The sequence below is a fragment of the Ascaphus truei genome, chromosome 1 (assembly GCF_040206685.1).
Source record: "Ascaphus truei isolate aAscTru1 chromosome 1, aAscTru1.hap1, whole genome shotgun sequence".
In the NCBI taxonomy this organism is placed as follows: Eukaryota; Metazoa; Chordata; class Amphibia; order Anura; family Ascaphidae; genus Ascaphus; species Ascaphus truei.
In genome coordinates this window covers 391,110,312-391,130,507 of record NC_134483.1, presented here as the reverse complement: position 1 = coordinate 391,130,507, position 20,196 = coordinate 391,110,312, and the positions used below count along the sequence as shown (strand labels likewise).

Here is a 20,196-nt window from a genome sequence, read left to right as displayed (position 1 = left end):
GTTGGTTTTAATCCGCGCGCATTCAGGAAAAAACTCTATTGGATAAAACCCATGGTAAAAGGAAAAAACATCCGAAGTCACTGCAAGGGCGCGTCGTCACTCCCAGACGAAGCGCCCCTGCTGGCGTGAAACGCGTAGAGAGGGAGGATATGGTATAGCCTGTTCTCTTATGTGCCCAATAATGCCTTTTATACTTTGAAATTGCCCTTGCTGTTTGCTAGCTCTTTGCATGTTTTTTCCTTTTAATACTATTACCATTCAAGACCCAGGGTGCCCGCCAGGAGACAGTATCATTGGGGAGTCCCCGCTTCAGCCGAGTCACCCGTCTGCGCTTTAACGGAACACAGAATGGACATGGACACAGGTGATCGTTTTACCTAGATCGGAGGATTGAATATACCTCAGAGCCAGGATACCGACCAGGAGAGAGCTTTTCCCGGGGACTTCCGCTTCACCCACATTGCTCGCATGTGATCGCGCGGTTCATGGAGCCGAGTGGATGCACAGACAGAGGATTCCCTTGCCTAGATCGGAGGACTGGCTATAGAGGTAAGAAACTCATGAGATTGATCCGCTGAAATTCATGGACCAAAGGAACTAGCCGATTCGCTGTGGTTCCAAATACACCTCCCAAAAAATTACCCATTTCTAGTAATGTCATCTATCAGAGATCTGTTATATGTCGCAAGTTTAACAAAAAATACTGGTAACTCTTCAGGGTTCTGTGCACTAGCATAGGTTGTAAGATGTCCCTCTATATAGGGGATTGTCACTTTTTTTACGTCCTTTTCCCATTGTCTCTGAAACATCTTGGGTTTGCCAAATATCACGTATTTTCAGGGGGGAGGAGGAGGTGGCAGCGGACGCGGCAGGAAGAAATTGGGATAGCGGCAGCAGCCTGCAGCAGAGCTGAGGAAGAGGACAATAGCAGCGGGAGAGGAGGGCAGGGGCGGGGCCCACCGCAGCGGTCCGACCCAAAAGTCAATTGCAACTTGCAGTGTCTGCTGCCATGACTAGCTCCGCTCCATGCTACACTGGCTTTAGATAAAAGGAAGTGGGCTGAGAGATTTATGGAGTGGGGCTGAGAGATTATGGAGGAGGGCTGAGAGATAGAAGGAGTAAGGGAGATGATGGATGGAGGGAGGCTGAGAGATAAAAGAGGGGGGGGTGGATGGAGGGGGTTCATATTGGAGAAGGCGAGAGAATGGTGGGGAGAGAGCAAAAGGGGAAGAAAGGGTGTGTGCGTTTGGGGGTGGAGAGGGGATTGTGCGTCCATCTTCCTTATACTACGCCAACTATGGTAACATAGGGCAGTGACAAAGCTCGTTAGGTCTGAGAGCCGTTACCGTCGGGTTCCAGAGCTGGTTCCCTTTGAGGCTGTTAGTCTGATGTCGGTAAAGTCTTTTTTTATGTTTCATATCCAAAATTGCTGGCTAAAGCACATGCCACCTTATCTCAGACCACAGCAGATGGGGAGAGGCAAGACAATCCTGCTGTCTTATATAGAATGTGATCATTTATATAAAATCATGTTTTACATGATGCCATCCTTTTATACTGATATCGTCAACCAGGCATCCCATATTAAAAAACTTAAATGTGGCAACCCTACCCTAGCATATTTTTTCAAGTTGTGCTGTGTCATAAATTTCAGTGCTAAATGTAATAGAAACCTTAAAAAAAAGGCTTCATTCACATCATGCATAATTTGTTTGAAATTATTTTTGTTGCACACCTCATCTACAATACCTGATTGATAGAATTTGAATTGAAACTGTCAGTATAGCAATACTGTAATATTATTTATATTAGCCGTACTGTAAAAAAATAATGTTTTGTTAACCTATATAATGAAACATCCGTGCTGTAGTTCATACATAGCAACTTTATTATGTGCTAACACTCAGGTGACCAAAAATATACAGTACTTAGGAGCCAGACAGAATTTGTAGGAGCCAGTGATTTCTTTTAAGAGGGGGCGGGGGCGTTTTCGGCTACCCTTCCCCACCTGTTGTTGCTCTGTGTCCCTATGGATGTATTTGGGACACACTTACACACACACACACACACACACACACACACACACACACACACACAGACACACATATACAGTCTCACACAGACACACACTGACACTCTCTCACAGCTCTGACAAGCTCTCTTCCCCTATAACTAGCTTTGTCCCTCCAGCTAGCCCTGTTCCAGCTCTCACGCGGCTCTGCTTCCTGCTCTCCTCACTGAGCTGAGCAGTGGTGACTTCACCTGTCAATCAGGTCAGTCATCACTGCGCACAGCACAAGCACCAGGGGGGGAATTTGGTCGCCCCTGGACTTTTCCATCCCTGGCTAGCACTATTAACTATTTTAGGGTTTAAACCGAGTTGAACTTGGCAGACAATTTTGGTGCACAAAAACATTATTTTTGAGTACATATCATACACCTGTACCAAACACAGTCAATCTCTGTGCACCAAAATAAATGATAGAAAAATGTGAGGTTAGTACATAGGTACAAACAAGCGCAATGGAAAATGAGTTTGACATGCACCAATTGTGTGCTAATTTTTTTTAAATTGAAACGCTTAGTAGATAGGCTCCTTCACCTTTATGCAGAGTTTGCAAACTTCTCCATCGGTTTACCTATTACTGAAGTCTTCACCTCTCTTCTACCAGACAATTACTATTTTCTGATAGGTTTCTATTAAACATACAGTACACACTAACTAACTGCTGAATATGTTTGTAATAATTATATTTCATACAAGGGCTTTAACAAAGCATACATATACATGCTTCTTTAAAGCTGCAGTTCAGTCTTTTTTTTTTTTTTTTTAATTTATTTTTTTACTTCAATAGTTTCATGTGGGCAATCTCTAATTACCTAAAGAACTGTATAGCTGCCGGTCAATTCGTTCTCCATGTATTGATCGGCGAAATTTGGTGACATAATTAGAGCTGGCATATGTTTATATTCTGCCTCTGTCACTCAGTGGAAGTTCATGAATATTCATGAGCACTCCTGCACTGACATGTGCTAGAGGTAGGGCAGGGCTGACAAAGGGGTGTGCCAGGGCTTGTGACAGGACATGAAGGGGCTGTGCCTTAGCAAATGCTTGTTAAAATAGAATACAAGAAAATTGGTCTTTCAAAGTTGTTTTTTTAAAAACAGAAAATGCTAAAAGTATTTTTTCTTACTACAGAACTGATTTATTCAAAAAAACCACACATGCAGGATATTGACTGAACTGCAGCTTTAAGAGAGATTTTTTTTTTAAATAAATATATTATTTTCATTTCATATTATTCACAATTGTGTCTTTACTATTACTTACACTTAATTAGAATTCAGAGTGGGTAACTAATTATCACTTGCCTTCATTTAAAAAAAAAATAAAAAAATTGTTATGAAGCAAGTGGACTTTGGAGCTGAATTGCGTTAATTTAATCTCGGGGGACCCCTGGTTTCCGAGATAAGTGCTGCCTAGATTTTAAATCTCCCACGGCATGCAAGTCAAGAGAGAGCCACCGCGGATGAGGTTGCAGTTTCCTATTGGCCCACATACCGCGGGAGATTTAACACTTCATTTTGTTTCCCAGCAGGGGGTGGCATTCTGAGGAATGTATATTGGGAACCAAGAGGTCCTCGGAGCTGAAATGAATGCGGTTCAGCTGAGGAGACCCCCTGCTTCCCACCTATGAGGAAAAAACCTCATTAGATGCAGTGTGGTGCTTTTTGAATATGACGATTAACATCATAATAATTTTCAAACTAATGTCAACCTCAACCAACACAGAATTGGAAACAATTGCAAAAATAATCACATTTTAAAAAACAATGTTTGCTGCATTTAAAAGAAACAAACAGAAAAAACGCAAACATATAGTATATCTCCATGTCCAAGATAAACATAAATAGATGTATTGTTTCCTCATTAGTAACGAGTTATTATGGACGGTTTTAGTGCAAAAGCAATACTTGTGTGTCACACAGAGTAAATGATCTAGCTATGAGCATGTTTTGCATGCACATGCATGGCCATAAGAGTGACATTAGCAAGTTGCATTTCATCTACCAGATGATTTCTTACAACCATGTCATTATACTGTACTCCTACAATGTTTATACTTTGTAGCAGGATCTTTTGGGGTGTATTGTAAAAAAATTAGGTTAACAAAAACAAAGATGCAACAACAGGATAGCAGAAGACAATCAACAGCACTTCATCACCATTATTGCATAAAGGTCTTTAGCACAGTAGTAGAAAATAAATCTAAGGATTTCCCTGCAATCTTTTACCAATTTACACATGACACTAATTGTCATCTTAAACCAAATTATTTATCAGGTCTATAAGCACTCATTTACATAAGCATCTGTTCTTTTCTCCAAAGGGATATGTTGTAATGAAATACAAGTATATTGTTAACTATACTACTATGTGTTGGCACAGATCGATGCATGTCTTCGAGGAATGTGCACCCTAAAGAAAGGTAATTGGTCCTAAAGAAATTTGTACTAATTGAAAAAAAGAATATCACATGCACAGATCCAGTCTACATTTCAGATAAAGCACCATGAATGAGCAAAATAAGGAAAAGGTGACAAAAAAAAAGTATTTTCATTTTTAACCTGTTGCTTCTTTCTTACAGCAAAAGTATATACAGTAAGTAATTTAACATGAGGATTACAATTTAACAAAGCATGCCCTTGATGAACATATATATATATATATATATATATATATATATATATATATATATATATATATATATGCATTAAAAGCTTTTCCTGCACATTTTCGTAGCTACTGTAAGACCACACAGATCCGCACACTTAACTGAGAAATTAACCTATAATTAGCTGTCATTTGTGCTTTACTTTTCAGCGTCAAAACTGAAAAACCTTTCTGTGTTCACATTGAATTTAATTATTCTCTGCTTTCTAATAAAATATCTGGGGACATGAAAGCAATTCAGATTCTTAATTACTGGCATCAATCTTAATTTTTTTTATATATATAATTCAATGGTTCTTCAACTTTTTACATGCTGCAAGTAAATACAAAATGGCAAATTGTATTCTTTAGCAGCTTACAGTCCTTGAATGGGCACAAATCTTTCGCTCACTAAGAGTGTATTAGGTTCCGGACTAGCATGTTCCAAAATGTGCAACTTGTAACCAGGTGCCAGAATTTGAAGTACAGTATTAAAGTATTTTTTTTAAAGCTCATAAGCATATTACTTTTCAGAACAATATTGTAGAAATGGTGATGATTTACACTTTAAGTGCAATTTCCAAAGTGTTTGCAGAAGATTAACAACGTTTTGCATTAGTTACATAGCAATCAAATGTATACATTTTTCTTAAAATATATTCACTAACCAAAAAATTGTGACACTGGGTCTGATTGCAAGAGAAAGATCATGATTTAATAAGGGGACAAATCAATTTGTACCACATTTTTTTTTAAATCATAAGCTATTTTTATCCTTTACAGAAATTGAGAAATATATGTTCACTATAAATCCTTTACGTAAAAATATAAGTAGATATGTAGTTGTGTAAATCCAAAGTAGTAACATTTCTGTACACTCACATACCTAGCATCAGTATTTGTTTCCCAAAGAACAGCTATGCTATAACAGGAGCATTCAGAAAGATAAACACAAAAAATGGACTAACTTGCTCCTTTGTCACATCCACTTTTCCCTATTTAGAAAGTAATTGCCTGCATTTATGGTTCTTTAAACTATAATTTTTATTGTACAGTAGTAATATCTGTTATTGTTGTCTCCTGTTGAAGAAGAGCACAACTTGCACCTTTTAGACATTAAGCTCTACTTCTTCAAAGAAATACTCAACATTTTCCAGAGTAACATACAAGTATCTAAACATCCCTCGAACGGTCAATGAATGATTAGAAGTAGATCACACAGACATTAACAAATGGGTCGCTCTATATACAAGAAAGATACCCATTTGCTGCATTCTACAGTTCATAAACAGAATGCTATATAACCATTTCATGCTGCCTCAGCCATTACTTACTGTATTTCCCTCCTTGTTCTATGTGCTGCAATAGAATCTGGCAGAGCCAGGGATATATATGCAATGGCTTATTGCAGTAGAAGGGTATGTCATAACACATAACAATATCGTTGATACCTTAAAATCCAACCATGCAGGATGGGCCTGAAATGAACTATGTTTCAGACTCCTATTGTAATGAAGGGGTTAATATCGATCCCAGTCAATGCAGTCTCAAAAAGAAATAATGTCCGCTTCTATGAACCTCCTCAGAGAGCTGCAAGAACTTCAACTTATTTTACTATCAATGACCCTTACGCACAAAAACCACCAAGTAAAAAAAGGTAAAATATGTCATTAAACAACATTTGCTTTAAGTACATCAGCAAATTACAGCAGTTGATGTACCTATTGACACGGAATAATTATACAATTATTCCTTTAATTTTTTTTTGTTGCATTTCTTTGGATCTCATTTGTAAGAACTGGAAGTTTTTATGTTAATGCTCCGTTACACAGGAGATCGACCAGAGATCACTTGGCATAATACCTAGCATCTTGGCATCTGCTACTAGCAAGACCTATTGAATAGATGGCAATTTAAAAGTTGAGTAGGTAAAAGCATCCATGTCAAGGTAATCAACCCCCCACCCCTCAAAAAAAACCCACCCGCTCCTCACCCGTTCTCAATCTCCAAACAGATGCATAGAAAGCTACAAAGAATCGAGACACAGATGATGCATCATCAACTAATGGAACAAAAAAAGGGGCCATTACAAATAAATAATCTGAAGACTTACATCCCGGAACCTGTTCCAGTGCTCGGCATCCTTGTCATACTGGGATATAGTGGTTAGCCATTGTTTATCATCCAGAAAATTGCCTCTGTCCGATCTGCCCGCCGCTGCCAGCACCTCGCTGCAGGCTGCTGCACACATGCACAGGAAGGCTACCTTTAGCATCTGCAGGGGACACAAATGGGGGAAAAAACCATGATCAGACCAAAAGACTAAAGGAATGCAGGATCCCTCTGATCCAATGTTGTACGCCTAATATCTTATTTCGTTGGGGTTTTTTTTTTTGCAGAGGGACAAGTGTCAGGCAAGAGTCTGATCACCTTGCTGTAAGCTCCGCGCTGTGCTGCTCTCTTCTTCAACTGGAAATGCAGCTCGACGCTGCCAACTATCAGCAGCCGCTGCCTCTGCTTGTCTGGAGCAGTCCACTCTCTCTCTCTCTCTCTCTCCCCCTCTCTCTCTCTCTCTTTGCTGTGCTCAGTGCGCCGGGCGAGTGCCTGCCTCCTGCTCCCCCTCAGCCTCCTCCCCCCTTTCTTCTTAGAGCTGGCGCCAGGGGTGCAACCACAGCATGGAATTTGGGGAGGGGGTGAATACTAGAGGTTAACTGTGTTAAAGTATTCTCGTGGCGAAGACACAATTGGGTTATTTTAAGATGACGGAACTCAGGATACCTTAGGTACACAATATGGCCCAGTAATGCATGGTGCAAACAACTGCAACGTACAGTATTTTAGCCCTTGATTGCACTCACAATGCATTTGCACTTTTTGACTCCCATTTTTTTTTTTTGCTTGCTCTCCAATCCCCCTTCAGTATATTCTGGCTCGTCTTGCATATCAAACCCGTTTAACATTGCAATTGATCTGGAATTAAAGTAATATTTGTGTGTTTCATTAGTGCTGAACAGTTTTTGCAGGCAATGCAGGTCTATTTAACACTGCAGACTCACTGCAATTTCTAATGTAATTCCTCACTTTGCTCTATAGGGGATTTCAGGTCACTGGTAACAAGGTAAGCAGAAGCAGTGAGCAACACGAAACAGGCATTTGTAGCCTTCAAATTCTGTCGGAGACTGGGACATCACCTTCTGAAAAGCTCACTTTTGAATGTTCAAATGCAGCTATAACACAAAGATAATATTTCAATATAAGTACAGCATAAAAGCCACGATGCACCAATCAAATTCCGATTAGTACTGTAGCTTCTGAGTAACAATATTTTCAGTCAGTACTGAGATACTGTAAACAAGAAAATCCTAATGTAGCACAGATCCCTCTGGGAGATTATGGCTATGTGACTGCTTGGTGTAGTGCTGGTTACCTGCTGGGTACAGGAGAGATGAGTTTCCCAGGATGATGTGGGGGGTACAGGACAGACCTTTAGGGATCCCTCTGGTTCTTCTCTTCGTGGTGTCAGCGCCTGCAGACATAGGGGCTTCAGCAGTTCCTGATGGGGGTCCCCGCTATGACAATCCTTAATCTCTCTACCTCTTTCCATACAGACTGCAACGGAGCCAGGAGTACAAATGAGGATGGTCTTTCTTTCAGCAACCACAGCTGGTGTTATTGCAGTGTATGCTCAGATTGATAGGTTAGATCCCTGGCTTCTGGATGGTACTGGCCTGCGGGTAATGGTGAGGCCTAGCTGGATTTGGTAATGTGTTCAGCCCATGAGGGGCTGAGCACATGTCTCACTCCCAGCCGGGAGGAGACGTCCGCCAACACATCCTACCCCATGCGGGGGCAGGCTAGAACCAACTGAAGCTCTCACCCCTAAGGGGCTGAACTTCAAGCTATAATTTAGGCACTTCCTTCCTGCAGCTCAAAGAGGGAGGGCCCAGCACATGCACCACCACTCACTCAGGAAGTCAGCATGAGGAGGGGGGAAACCCCATAGGATAGCCTGTCACTGTCTATATCTTACTAGAACTTACATGACAGGAGAAGGTAAAGATGCAGCTGGACCCTCCACTGTTACACTAAAATATGATCAAAAGAGACCAAAGAATAGTTTATGAAATTCAGTGCCTGCTGCCTTATTTTGTTAAACTAAAACAATCTAGTGTGTTTTTGTACTGCTTTCTAATACCAGGTTGCATAGCATTCTAACTATTACAAATCTAAATTTGTGAGCATATTATGTTATAAAATAAGCAACATGGAAAATAGGTACAATGATAAGTTTTAATGAACCAAAAAATATTTTATTGCTGGGGTGACCAACTACAGTCCTCGAAGGCCACTAACAGGTCACGTTTTCAGGATATCCCTGCTTCAGCACAGGTGGCTGAATCAGTCAAATACTGAGCCACTGATTGAGCCACCTGTGCTGAAGCAGGGATATCCTGAAAACCTGACCTGTTGGTGGCCCATGAGGACTGGTGTTGGCCACACCTGGTTTATGGTCTACAAGCTTTCAAATCTCAACTTCAGTCAGTTGTTCAGAAACTCAGACAGTGTACACATTTTGTAATATTATGATTGACATTTGAGAGAGGATGTTATATAACCTATAATATTATCTCTGTGTTTCTGAACGTCTGCAATACCTGATAAAATACCATGTGAGGTTCAAATTCTGTAAATAACTGATCGAATAAAAGGTGTCTTACTTCAAATGTTTTCCTTATTTTTTTTTGTCCATATGAAATAAGAGACCAAATACATCTAGCTTTCTTTTGTAAATGGAATTGTATTATTATAACGCCAAACTTTTAAAGGCATCCATAACAAAATGGCAGTTCAAGGTTATGTTGCAGTGTCAGTGAATAATAATAATAATAATAGTAATAATAGCATGTTCTTGTATAGCTGCTAGTTTTACGTTGCGCTTTACAGAGACATTTTGCAGGCACAGGTCCCTGCTCCGTGGAGCTTACAATCTATATTTTCTGGTGCCTGCATTGCAATGTGTTGTATGTAATTCTGTCCCACAAGGAAAGAAACACATTACATAATGTAATACCAATATAAAGATGCTAAATTCATTCTGTTGATAAAATATTGGTGATACCTAGGTTTTAAATTAAAAACTTAATTCACTTAATGAATCTGCACAATTGTATTTGCAATACATTTCAGGGCATTTAGTCCAGTGAACATTATTACTGTGGAAAGTAAAAGGGCTATCATATTACAAAAAATACTAGAAAAGAAATGTGAGCGATACAGAAAGTTTGTTGTTTAAAACATTAATTTATTAGCCAATAATGTATAGTTTAAAACTATCATTGGAACTTTTCCAAACTGTAACTACACTGAAACAGGAGCTGAAGCCAAATCTTACACAACAATCTGGTATTCTTTAGTGCGCAATGGGGTGGTAAGAGAAGAGGCATGTCACAAGTCAGATGTTTGAAAATTAATTTAAGGAAGACTTTCTTGCATTATTTGTACTGAAGACGTTTGAGACATAATGTTTACAAAGAGACATTTGGAAATTATATGGATAATGCGCTCTACATAAAGCAATTTTTACAGACAAACTTCATCTCTCCGCTCCTTCTTATTTGACCTTTTTTCTCTAAGTTAAGTCTTTTAAACTAATGTAACATGGCTGGCCCTGTTGCTTCTCTGCCTCCTGTCACACAAGCCCTGATAGGTACAGGCATACCCCGCTTTAAGTACACTCACTTTAAGTACACTCGCGAGTAAGTACATATCGCCCAATAGGCAAACAGCAGCTCACGCATGCGCCTGTCAGCACGTCCTGAACAGCAATACCGGCTCCCTACCTGTACCGAAGCTGTGCGCAAGCGGGGAGAGTATAGAGCCTGTTACAAACGCGTTATTTACATCAGTTATGCACGTATATGATGATTGCAGCACAGTACATGCATCGATAAGTGGGAAAAGATAGTGCTTCACTTTAAGTACATTTTCGCTTTACATACATGCTCCGGTCCCATTGCGTACGTTAATGCGGGGTATGCCTGTATTGCAGGTTGTGATAGAATAGAAGGTATTGCAGGGCCATTTACCCCCCTTCTGCTATCCTCTGATTGACAGGAGAAGAGGTGACATGGTGTGTGTGTAGCCAATCGTGGTACAGACACTATGCCCTCCCCTTCTTGATATCAGTGGGAAGTGACAAAAGTTAGTTGGGCAGTCCCGCCTGGAGCTCGAGACTGGAGGAAGGACTGTGTCTCTCCCATCGGGGATGAGCATGCCCACTTCAACCCCTAGGGGGTTGGGGAACATCTGCTGCCACAAAGGCTTCAAACCTGACAATTAGGCCTCTCTACTATCTGAGGTCATGCACCATCATGAAGCCTCGGAACCTTTGATCAGCATCTGCATCGCTGTGTATGTGTACCATCTGCCAGTGACTGCAATAAAGTACCCCTTGTCTATATATATTCCTGCCCGAGATCTCAGTCTATCAGGTAGGGGTATGTCTATAATGTGCACCAGTGGGAGACTGTCTCTGGCTATCCTAGAGCCACTGGAGCTGGAGGCACTGATACCAAGAGCGAACTATGAGAAGCCAACAAAAGCCTGTCCTGTTTCCCAAGCCATCGCGGACCACTCAGCTTCTCCTGGACCCTCGCAGGTATGCAAGCACCACAATACCAGTAGCAGCAGTAAGATCTCCTAGAGGGGATGGGGGGGGGGGGGAGGGGGAACAGTGCTACACTAAGAAATAAGAAAGGCCAAACAACTGATAATGAAGTATTCAGGTACTACCTCAAAACCTACCAAGAAATCAATAACCACTCTCCTGTGAACCAGGAGAATACACATCATTATATCGCAAAACTCATTAATATTAGTCTCCAAGGAAAGCTATATAAACCTTTTTTGAAAGTAAACAAGTGGTTGAGATGGAGAGAGAAAACACAGGCCATAAGGAGTTGGAGGACTGTTGATACCGTACTATTGTGCTAGTTTTGCCATTTTGGAATGGGTTGTCCTGTACTATTTGTAGTATGTGAGTACTTGTGTATTATTGGTGTATTTTCATATTTGTACTGTAAGTCCGTTGTCTTTGTTGTGTGGTAGTGTTTTATAGTGATTGTGTTCAGTTGTGAGTGTGTAATTGTTGTCAGAGATGGAGGAGTAGAGGATGAGCTGAGTAAGTGGTGGTGAAAGGAAAATTGAAGGAAGTAGTGGTGAGAGGAGCAGTGAGGGGAGGGGATTTTTTGAGTAAAGAACAGAGTTCTAGATATCAGTGCTCAAGGTCCATGAATCAATAGTGGCAATTGATATAACTGCTCAGAATATTCAACTTGCTTGGAGATGGACATAAAAAGCCTCAGTAAGTAGCTATTGTCTAGTGTGAGTTAAAGTAGGCTCAAATAAAGGGGGGTCATTTATATGAAGTCCTGTGGTGTATACTAAGGACAAACTGTATATGAACAGTCTGACCCCATGTATAACCTATATGGACAACCTCCTTAGAGCAGCACACATATGTAATCTTGTCCCAATATCCATAAGAAAAGAGGAAGATGTACTCACATTCTTAGGCAGTCCGGTACCAGTGCGTGCATCACGCTGACAGCATGCTTAGAAGAATCCAATGGGTAAAAATGCGTAGCACAACATTGCAAAAATGTGGGGCTACAAACCAAAGGCTAAATTAAGAAAACCTTTATTTACCTTGGTGACAACATAGAATGTAGGTCAGTCACTCTAATGCGTTTGGCGCTTTGAAAAAATAATATTCAGGAATACCTAATGGAAAATAAAATTATTAGTAATAGTCAGCATGGATTTATGAAGGATAGATCTTGCCAAACTAACCTTATTCGTTTCTTTGAGGAGGTAAGTAGGAATCTAGACCAGGGTAATGCCGTTTATGTGGTCTACTTACATTTTGCAAAGGCTTTTGATACGGTTTCACACAAGATGTTGGTGTACAAAATAAAGAAAGTTGGACTCGGTAATAATATATGACCTGGATTGAAAACTGGTTAAAGGACAGACAACAGAGGGTTGTCATAAATGGAACTTTTTCAGGTTGGGCTAAAGTCGTGAGTGGAGTACCTCAGGGATCGGTACTGGGACCCCTGCTTTTTAACTTGTTTATTAATGATCTTGAGGTTGGGATCGAGAGCAAAGTCTCCATCTTTGCTGATGATACTAAATTGTGTAAGGTAATAGAATCAGAGCAGGATGTCATTTCTCTTCAGAAGGACTTGGAGAGACTGGAAACGTGGGCAGGTAAATGGCAGGTGAGGTTTAATACAGATAAATGTAAGGTTATGCATTTGGTATACAAGAATAAAAAGGCGACTTACAAATAAATGGAGATATATTGGGGGAATCCTTGATGGAGAAGGATTTAGGAGTGCTTGTAGACAGCAGGCTTAACAATAGTGCCCAATGTCATGCAGTAGCTGCAAAGGCAAACAAGATCATATCTTGCATCAAACGGGCAATGGATGGAAGGGAAGTAAACATAATTATGCCCCTTTACAAAGCATTAGTAAGACCACACCTTGAATATGGAGTACAATTTTTGGCACCATCCTAAGAAAAGACATTATGGAACTAGAGAGAGTGCAGAGAAGAGCCACCAAATTAATAAAGGGGATGGGCATTCTAACTTATGGGGGAGGCTAGCTAAATTAGATTTATTTACATTAGAAAAGAGGCGTCTAAGAGGGAATATGATAACTATATACAAATATATTCAGGGACAATACAAGGAGCTTTCAAAAGAACTATTTATCCCACGGGCAGTACAAAGGACTCGGGCCATCCCTTAAGGTTGGAGGAAAGGAAATTTCACCAGCAACAAAGGAAAGTGTTCTTTATAGTAAGGGCAGTTAAAATATGGAATTCATTACGCATGGAGGCTGTGATGGCAGATACAATAGATTTGTTCAAAAAAAGGTTGGACATCTTTTTAGATGGGAAAGGTATACAGGGATATACCAAATAAGTATACATGGGAAGGATGCTGATCCAGGGATTAATCCGATTGCCAATTATTGGAGTCAGGAAGGAATTAATTTTTCCCCTTAATGGGGTTTTTTGTTTGCCTTCCTCTGGATCAATAAGTATAGATATAGGATAAAGTATCTGTTGTCTAAATTTAGCATAGTTGAACTTGATGGACGGAAGTCTTTTTTCAACCTCATCTACTATGGAACTATGAGTGCAGAAAATGGCATTTTAGTGTTCTGGCTTTTAAACACCTGAAATTGACACAGGAACACAGTAGCACAGTACTGTACACATTACAATTCATTCATTACATTGAATATAATTGCACACAATGCATAAAATTCAAACAAAGCAACCGCAATAAACATGTGTGTCTGGGGCGATTAGCCGTGTTCATACCGCGTGGAGTACAGCAGCGCACACGAAAACGGCGCCGTGATGTATTAAAATAACGTCCGCTGGATCTGTACAGTACTGTATATTTTTATTTTTGGTTGGTGAGTGTGGGTGCTATGTGGGTGGTGTGGGTGAGTGTGGTGATGGGTGGATATTGTTGGTGATGGGTGGGTATTGTTGTGGGTGGTGAGTAGTGTTGATCCGGGTGGGTGAGTGAGTGTGTGTGTGTGTGGGTGGTGGTTGTGTAAATAAGTTTTTTAAATATTTTTGTTTTGTAATAATCATTTTTTTAGGGGGGACATAATATTGTACATGAATTCTCATATTCCAATCCATGATCTCTTTGGGAAAAGATCTGATCAATGTTAGGCGATAACGTAAGTTAGATTATGTTTAATTTATTTTTTTATTTTAACAAACTGTCTGCATTTGCAATAATATTTTCCTGTAACCTAAGCACTGTAGTTTTTGAATATCAAATCTAAACTTTAATAAGCAATTCTTTAGGTTCTGATTTGAAGTGTTGCACACGTTGTAGAGAGTAATTTTAATTTTCTGACACTTTTTGCTATACACTGGCGACACACTTTATTCGAGCTCGGCTAGTCCCACGAATTCGGGTATACCCGGGTGTATTGAGGTTTGTGACTGTTTTCTGCCCGAGTGCATTGAGTTATTTTCCAGGCAGGGATTGAAGCATTTTATTCCCGCTGGCTGCAATACTGCACAGTATATATATATATATATACTGCATTACAATTCATGAATTTATGCCATCTGGTAGACACGCGAAGCATTGCAGCCTATTAAATCCTAATCATTATCATTTAACAGATCAGCCGCCCATCAGCCAGGCATGAACCCAGGCTGGGAAGGCAAACGCAACGGGGCTTGTCAGAGGTGAGGAGCGGCGCATTCCAGGTATCTGCCAGGTACATACCGGGTATTTGCTCGAATAAAGTGTGTCGGTGCAGTAACAGATTTGTGTGTGTTAAATGCATAGTTTTCTTAATAAACAGGGACCGGAGACTGTAAATTAAAATGTTGATTATTTCTGTGGTGATAGTAGTGGATTATATGGTAACGTATTGAGGGTATATATTATTTATTTGAAGGACCTTTGCAAAAGCTAGATACAGTAGCTGTGTATTAACCGCTGTCCCATATACAAGTCACAGTTTTGCCGTATGTGATAGAACATACAGTACTGTATATACTGTACGAGATATAGCAGACAAAAATAATAAATCAAGAATACAAATAAATTATATGAAAGGTTTGATATCTTGAAGAATTACAATTTCTTAAACATATTATAAAGCAATATAAATATGATTTAAACAAAGTAAATTATAAAATAAAACAAATTAACAAATATTTAAATATCTGGGGGAAAAAAAGAAAAATTAAAAGGATAAAGACAAACAGTTAATTAAAAGATAACATTTTAAAAAGATACAATATTATTTAAAAAAATTGTTACAATTTCTATCCTTTCAGCGAATTTCAGGGTTCAAAATTAATAATGATAAATCAGTGGCACTAAACATAAGTATCCCAAAGGATCAGGAGAAGCTGATATCAATTATGTAGCCCTGTTTCCTCCTAAACAAAGAGGCTACTGGTGCTGTCCTTTACCTGTTGGCTCACAGGAAGCCTAAGCTTCCGCCACAGGGAGCTCAGGGTGATATAATAATAGTATCGGTGCAGCGCCTCCATCTGAGAGGGATCCCAGCATAGTGGGAGGAGCCCCTCACAGGACCCAATGACAATAATCACACGCAGTGTAAAATAACAACACCTTTACTGGCAACATATCTTAACATACTACTAATGGCTAACCAGATACAGCTACCCGCCAAGCCTCACATGGCCATAACCCCACCACCGTGTACCCCACACCGTGTCCCAAGAGTCCCACACCCACCCCAATGTGTGAGACAGTGCTGCCCACTGGATTATGTGAAACAATGATTGGTGCACTTGGTGTATAGGTACCTGCTGGGTGCTCCAGCACCCGGGCGCGCCGATTGGAAGACAGAGGGGATCCGCCGATCCAGCAATGTCATCCACGACGAGTCCGCCTCCACGTGGGGTGGTATCCTGCTGCAGTGTCCCACACGAAGACAGTCTCTAATCCTTGCTGTGATCTGGTCCCAGATCACAATCCCCAGGGCTGCGCAGCGTTGCAGCTGTGTCCCTGAACTTATCAAACAGCTAATGGGGCAGTGTCCCTACCTAAAGGCCTGTTGTCACGGTTGGCCAAGCTTATTAACCTCTTAATTACCGGGATCATTGATTGAGAAAAGCACAGAGATAAAAATAAATTGCATTTATTCACATAAGAACGTACACAACTATGTTACACAAATTACAGGAAAAAGACACACTTACTTTGGAAACTTGGATAACAAAACTAATCTTTCTTAGTTGCAAACACACAGCAAAATAATCCCATCCACTTTTCATTCCCGTAGCCTCTTGCTGTTGAAATCTGGTCACTTATCCTCTGAGAAATTTAGACGATTTACTGAGAGCTGGAACTCCTCAAATGGGACTGAATCTCAGGTGAATCACACAAGATGGAAGTGATGAAACTCTTAGATGGAACTGATGGAACTCAGATGGAACCGAGGGAAATCTTAGATGGTACTGTTGGAACTCTTTACATTATAGAACTGATGGAACTAACTTCCCCACTGACTGCACAAACTTTTAAAAACTTCACAGGTCCTATTTCCATAATATACAGCCAATCTCTGGCGTGGGAACCAATTTCTCCACCTATCGTTGGGTTCTTCCAGTCCTGCAACAAGTGGCACACAGCCTCAGTATCGCAACTGAGCATGTGCAACAAAAATGTAATCTTCCCCCACCTGTCACCTGGCTTCAGAGTAGTGAGAGAGTCCCCAGGGCTGTAATCAATGCCATTCAGCTCTGGAGACCCTCTACTACAGTACACTGTTATTAAAATGTAAATAAAAGCAGTGCATTCGCCTGTGAGAGCTGTGCTGGGAGATGCAGCTCTCTCTGTGAAGCTCTTACAGACTGTGGGCAGATTGCACAGGGAAGAACTTTGAGAGAGGCTGAGATACCATCGCTGCTGTCCTGTACAGTATTGGCATTTTCCTACCTCATAGTTTGAGTTCATTTCAGATTCTTTCTGAATACCGTGATAACACAAATGACAAACCATTCGATGGGGTCATGCCAGACCGTTAGAAATGGAAACAAAGTTATTGAAGATACTAGAATAGGCCCCTATGCCTGACCAAGTCTCTCTACAATTCAACACTTTCCATGGAGTCTGTGTGTCTCGTGTAGTATGCAATATCTGTTCTTAATATTTTCAATTAATTTAGGACAATTATTCTTTTAATGGGATTATTTAATCCCTTGACATTCCAGCAAATTACACTCACTTGTTATACAGATTGTGATTAATTTTATAGCTATGATTAGTTTTTATTTTTTTGTCACACTTTGAGCATTTTTAACAATAACTTTTATAACTTTAAAACCTGTAATTGAATAACTACACCAAATACAACTTTAACTTTTTAATATTTTTTCGTTAAGTGTAATTCTCTTTTTTCTGAAAAAGATCTACTAATGATCTTGTGTTATTTAGATCAATTTGGATATATACTGTGACCAGGGTCATCCGCACCCCTTTGTCCTTGGAAAAAAACCCTCCTCCTCTCTTTCCCTGCTCCCTGCTGTATAAGATCTTTATGGTTATCTCTATTTTTCCTCCCATACTCTTTTCGTGCCTCTTTCTAGATATAATGTTGAGTTTCTCTGTTTTTTAACATCTATATATAACATTCTTAACTTGTCATCTAATACCTAGAATCAAACATCAGACTTATTCAATATCATATGAAGAATAAACTCTTATGTCAGAGCTTTCAGATTGTCTATTGTCACACGTCCAGCATTTGTCCACTAGGTTGTGATGCTATTGATTGTCAATATTGGAAATCGTGTTCTCTATGGTTCAGTTCATCTCTTTTGCACCTGTCTGCTCTGTTATGTTGTTGTCTCATTGTTTCCAAGTATGCCTCTGTTTCCTCATGTGAAGTAAACAGTTTTCTGCCAGAGTCTGTGAAAATCCATAAAGTGGCAGGGTACAGTATGTTAGCTAAAACTTTTTGTGTTGTTTAAAAAGTAGCATACAGACCTTCCAAATTCCTTTAGTTTCTGGGACACTGTAATTGAGTAATCTTGAACATTTTTAATCTTTTTGCCTTTGTATGAAATCACATCTGTTTCTTTTTACGCTCTTAGATTTTTCTGCGTGTCTGTAAAATTTAATGTGTTCGTTATTAGTTCTGGTATTGTGGTTCTGATCTGTGTGCATTGGGCCTATTCTATGGACCGTTTAAACCTTTATTGGTATTTCTTCTGGGTACCTTATGTCTCTGGGAGCTATTTTGTGTAGCATTCTTGTAGTTGTGCTTGATTAAGACTTTCTGGGATGCCTATTATCCTCACATTATTACAACATAACAGTTTTTCTAGGTTTCTAGTTTGTCTACTAGAGCTTTATTTGTTTTTTTGCATCTCTTCGAGAGACTGTTGGATATCTGATCTGACAAGTCCTCTCCACCATGGTCTTCGCTTCTTCCACCCTCGTGGAATGTGCAGTTTGTCCCCATTTAAATCTTCTATTGATTTTTTATTTTATCAGTGTTATGTTGAAACTTAGCTACAACTTTTACCAGTGTTTTGCAGTCTATCGTGTTGTTTTGCATGTGATCTGATCTTTCAGAACGTCAGACATACCTGCCTCGTGGCTTTCATCCACCACCTTGGAACTTTCCCTACACTCCATATGTCTGCTATTTCCTTTTCTGCAGCTTCAACACCATGGATTGATGCCGGGGGAAATATTTTTCCATTGACCAATTATCTATATGGTCTAGAAAGGCTGTGGATGGCTGCAGACTTTTGCAGAGGGCTGTGGGTGTTTGAAGAGGGCTGGGGGGACTTGTGGGGTGGAGGCTGCTAATGGCTGCCATGGTTTACGATGTGCTGTGTAGGGTTGAGTTCAGGGTAGATGCTACGCGATGTGCGCGCGCTTGCGCATGTCCGTCACAATTTTGGGTTGTTCGGTGGGAGTTTTCAAACTGAAAACTCCAACGGCGGCAAATTACAGCGTTGACGCTGCTTCATTTTGCCACTACAACCCAAAATGATATTTCGGGCTACAGTCGCGTCACGTGAGCTGGTTTAGTGAACCAGCTCCGTGACACGTTCGCCACGCCCCCAAACGCCGCGACCCAACTCCTGCAGCTAAGTCACAGATCGCTGAGCTGCAGGAGAACGCGGCGGAGGCGTGCACGGAAGCTCGTGCCGTAGCATCCACCCTGAATTCGGCGTAGATCAGCAGGAGGCTGCAGAGGTTTTTCGAGAGCTGCAGAGGTCCGTTGGATGCTGCAGGTACTTTTAGTATTGGTTGCCACTGATTTGGACTGTTTGAGTTTTGTTTTTTCTCTCCAGGGCTAATCAAAGACCTTCTTTATGCATCTCTCCTTGTCGGCACCATAACCGGAACTCCAGAAATATTTAATTTATAAAATATTATTCTTAAAAAGTGACATACCCTTTAGAGTAGTGCTCAACATTGCATTGATTCAACAGCACTATAGGAGTTAAAGAACATAACATTTGAATATATTATTCTTGTGTAATGAGGGAGTTTGTTTGCAGTATTATGAAAATGTAATGTAATTAAATACAAACATAGGATTTATCATAAGAAGTTCAAAGACACTAACTTTATTACTCATTTATAAACAAGATTCAAAATAGGTATACTGAAATATTACATGGAAGGTAATTTAATTAAATTCAAACATAAGGATTTAACATTGCCTTGCTAAAATATTTTTCTTTCAGATTTTAATTATTTCTGTGTGTGGTATAACATCATATTGTAAGCTGTTACTGTATTTTAAAGAAGTAAATCTACATCAAAATAGTTCTAGTTTATAGAGGTTTCTCAACCTGAAGAAGCTATTAGATTATTATTCCAGCAACCTTCACACATTTCTCTCAACTCATTTTCAAATAAAAACTAA

The 20,196-nt window shown here is 40.0% G+C and overlaps 1 protein-coding gene across 1 annotated transcript in view; it reads right to left on the bottom strand.

The window, feature by feature from the left end:
* Nucleotides 1-7,298, bottom strand: part of SPOCK3 (SPARC (osteonectin), cwcv and kazal like domains proteoglycan 3) — a 419,107-nt gene extending 411,809 nt beyond the window's left edge. Inside the window, exons 1-2 of the mRNA XM_075611960.1 lie at nucleotides 7,145-7,298; nucleotides 6,828-6,989 (exon numbers count right to left, since the gene is read on the bottom strand). Of these exons, the coding sequence (XP_075468075.1) occupies nucleotides 6,828-6,989 (162 nt within the window). The 5' untranslated portion in view covers nucleotides 7,145-7,298. The remainder of the gene's footprint in view (nucleotides 1-6,827; nucleotides 6,990-7,144) is intronic.
* Between the last annotated feature and the right edge of the window lie 12,898 nt (nucleotides 7,299-20,196).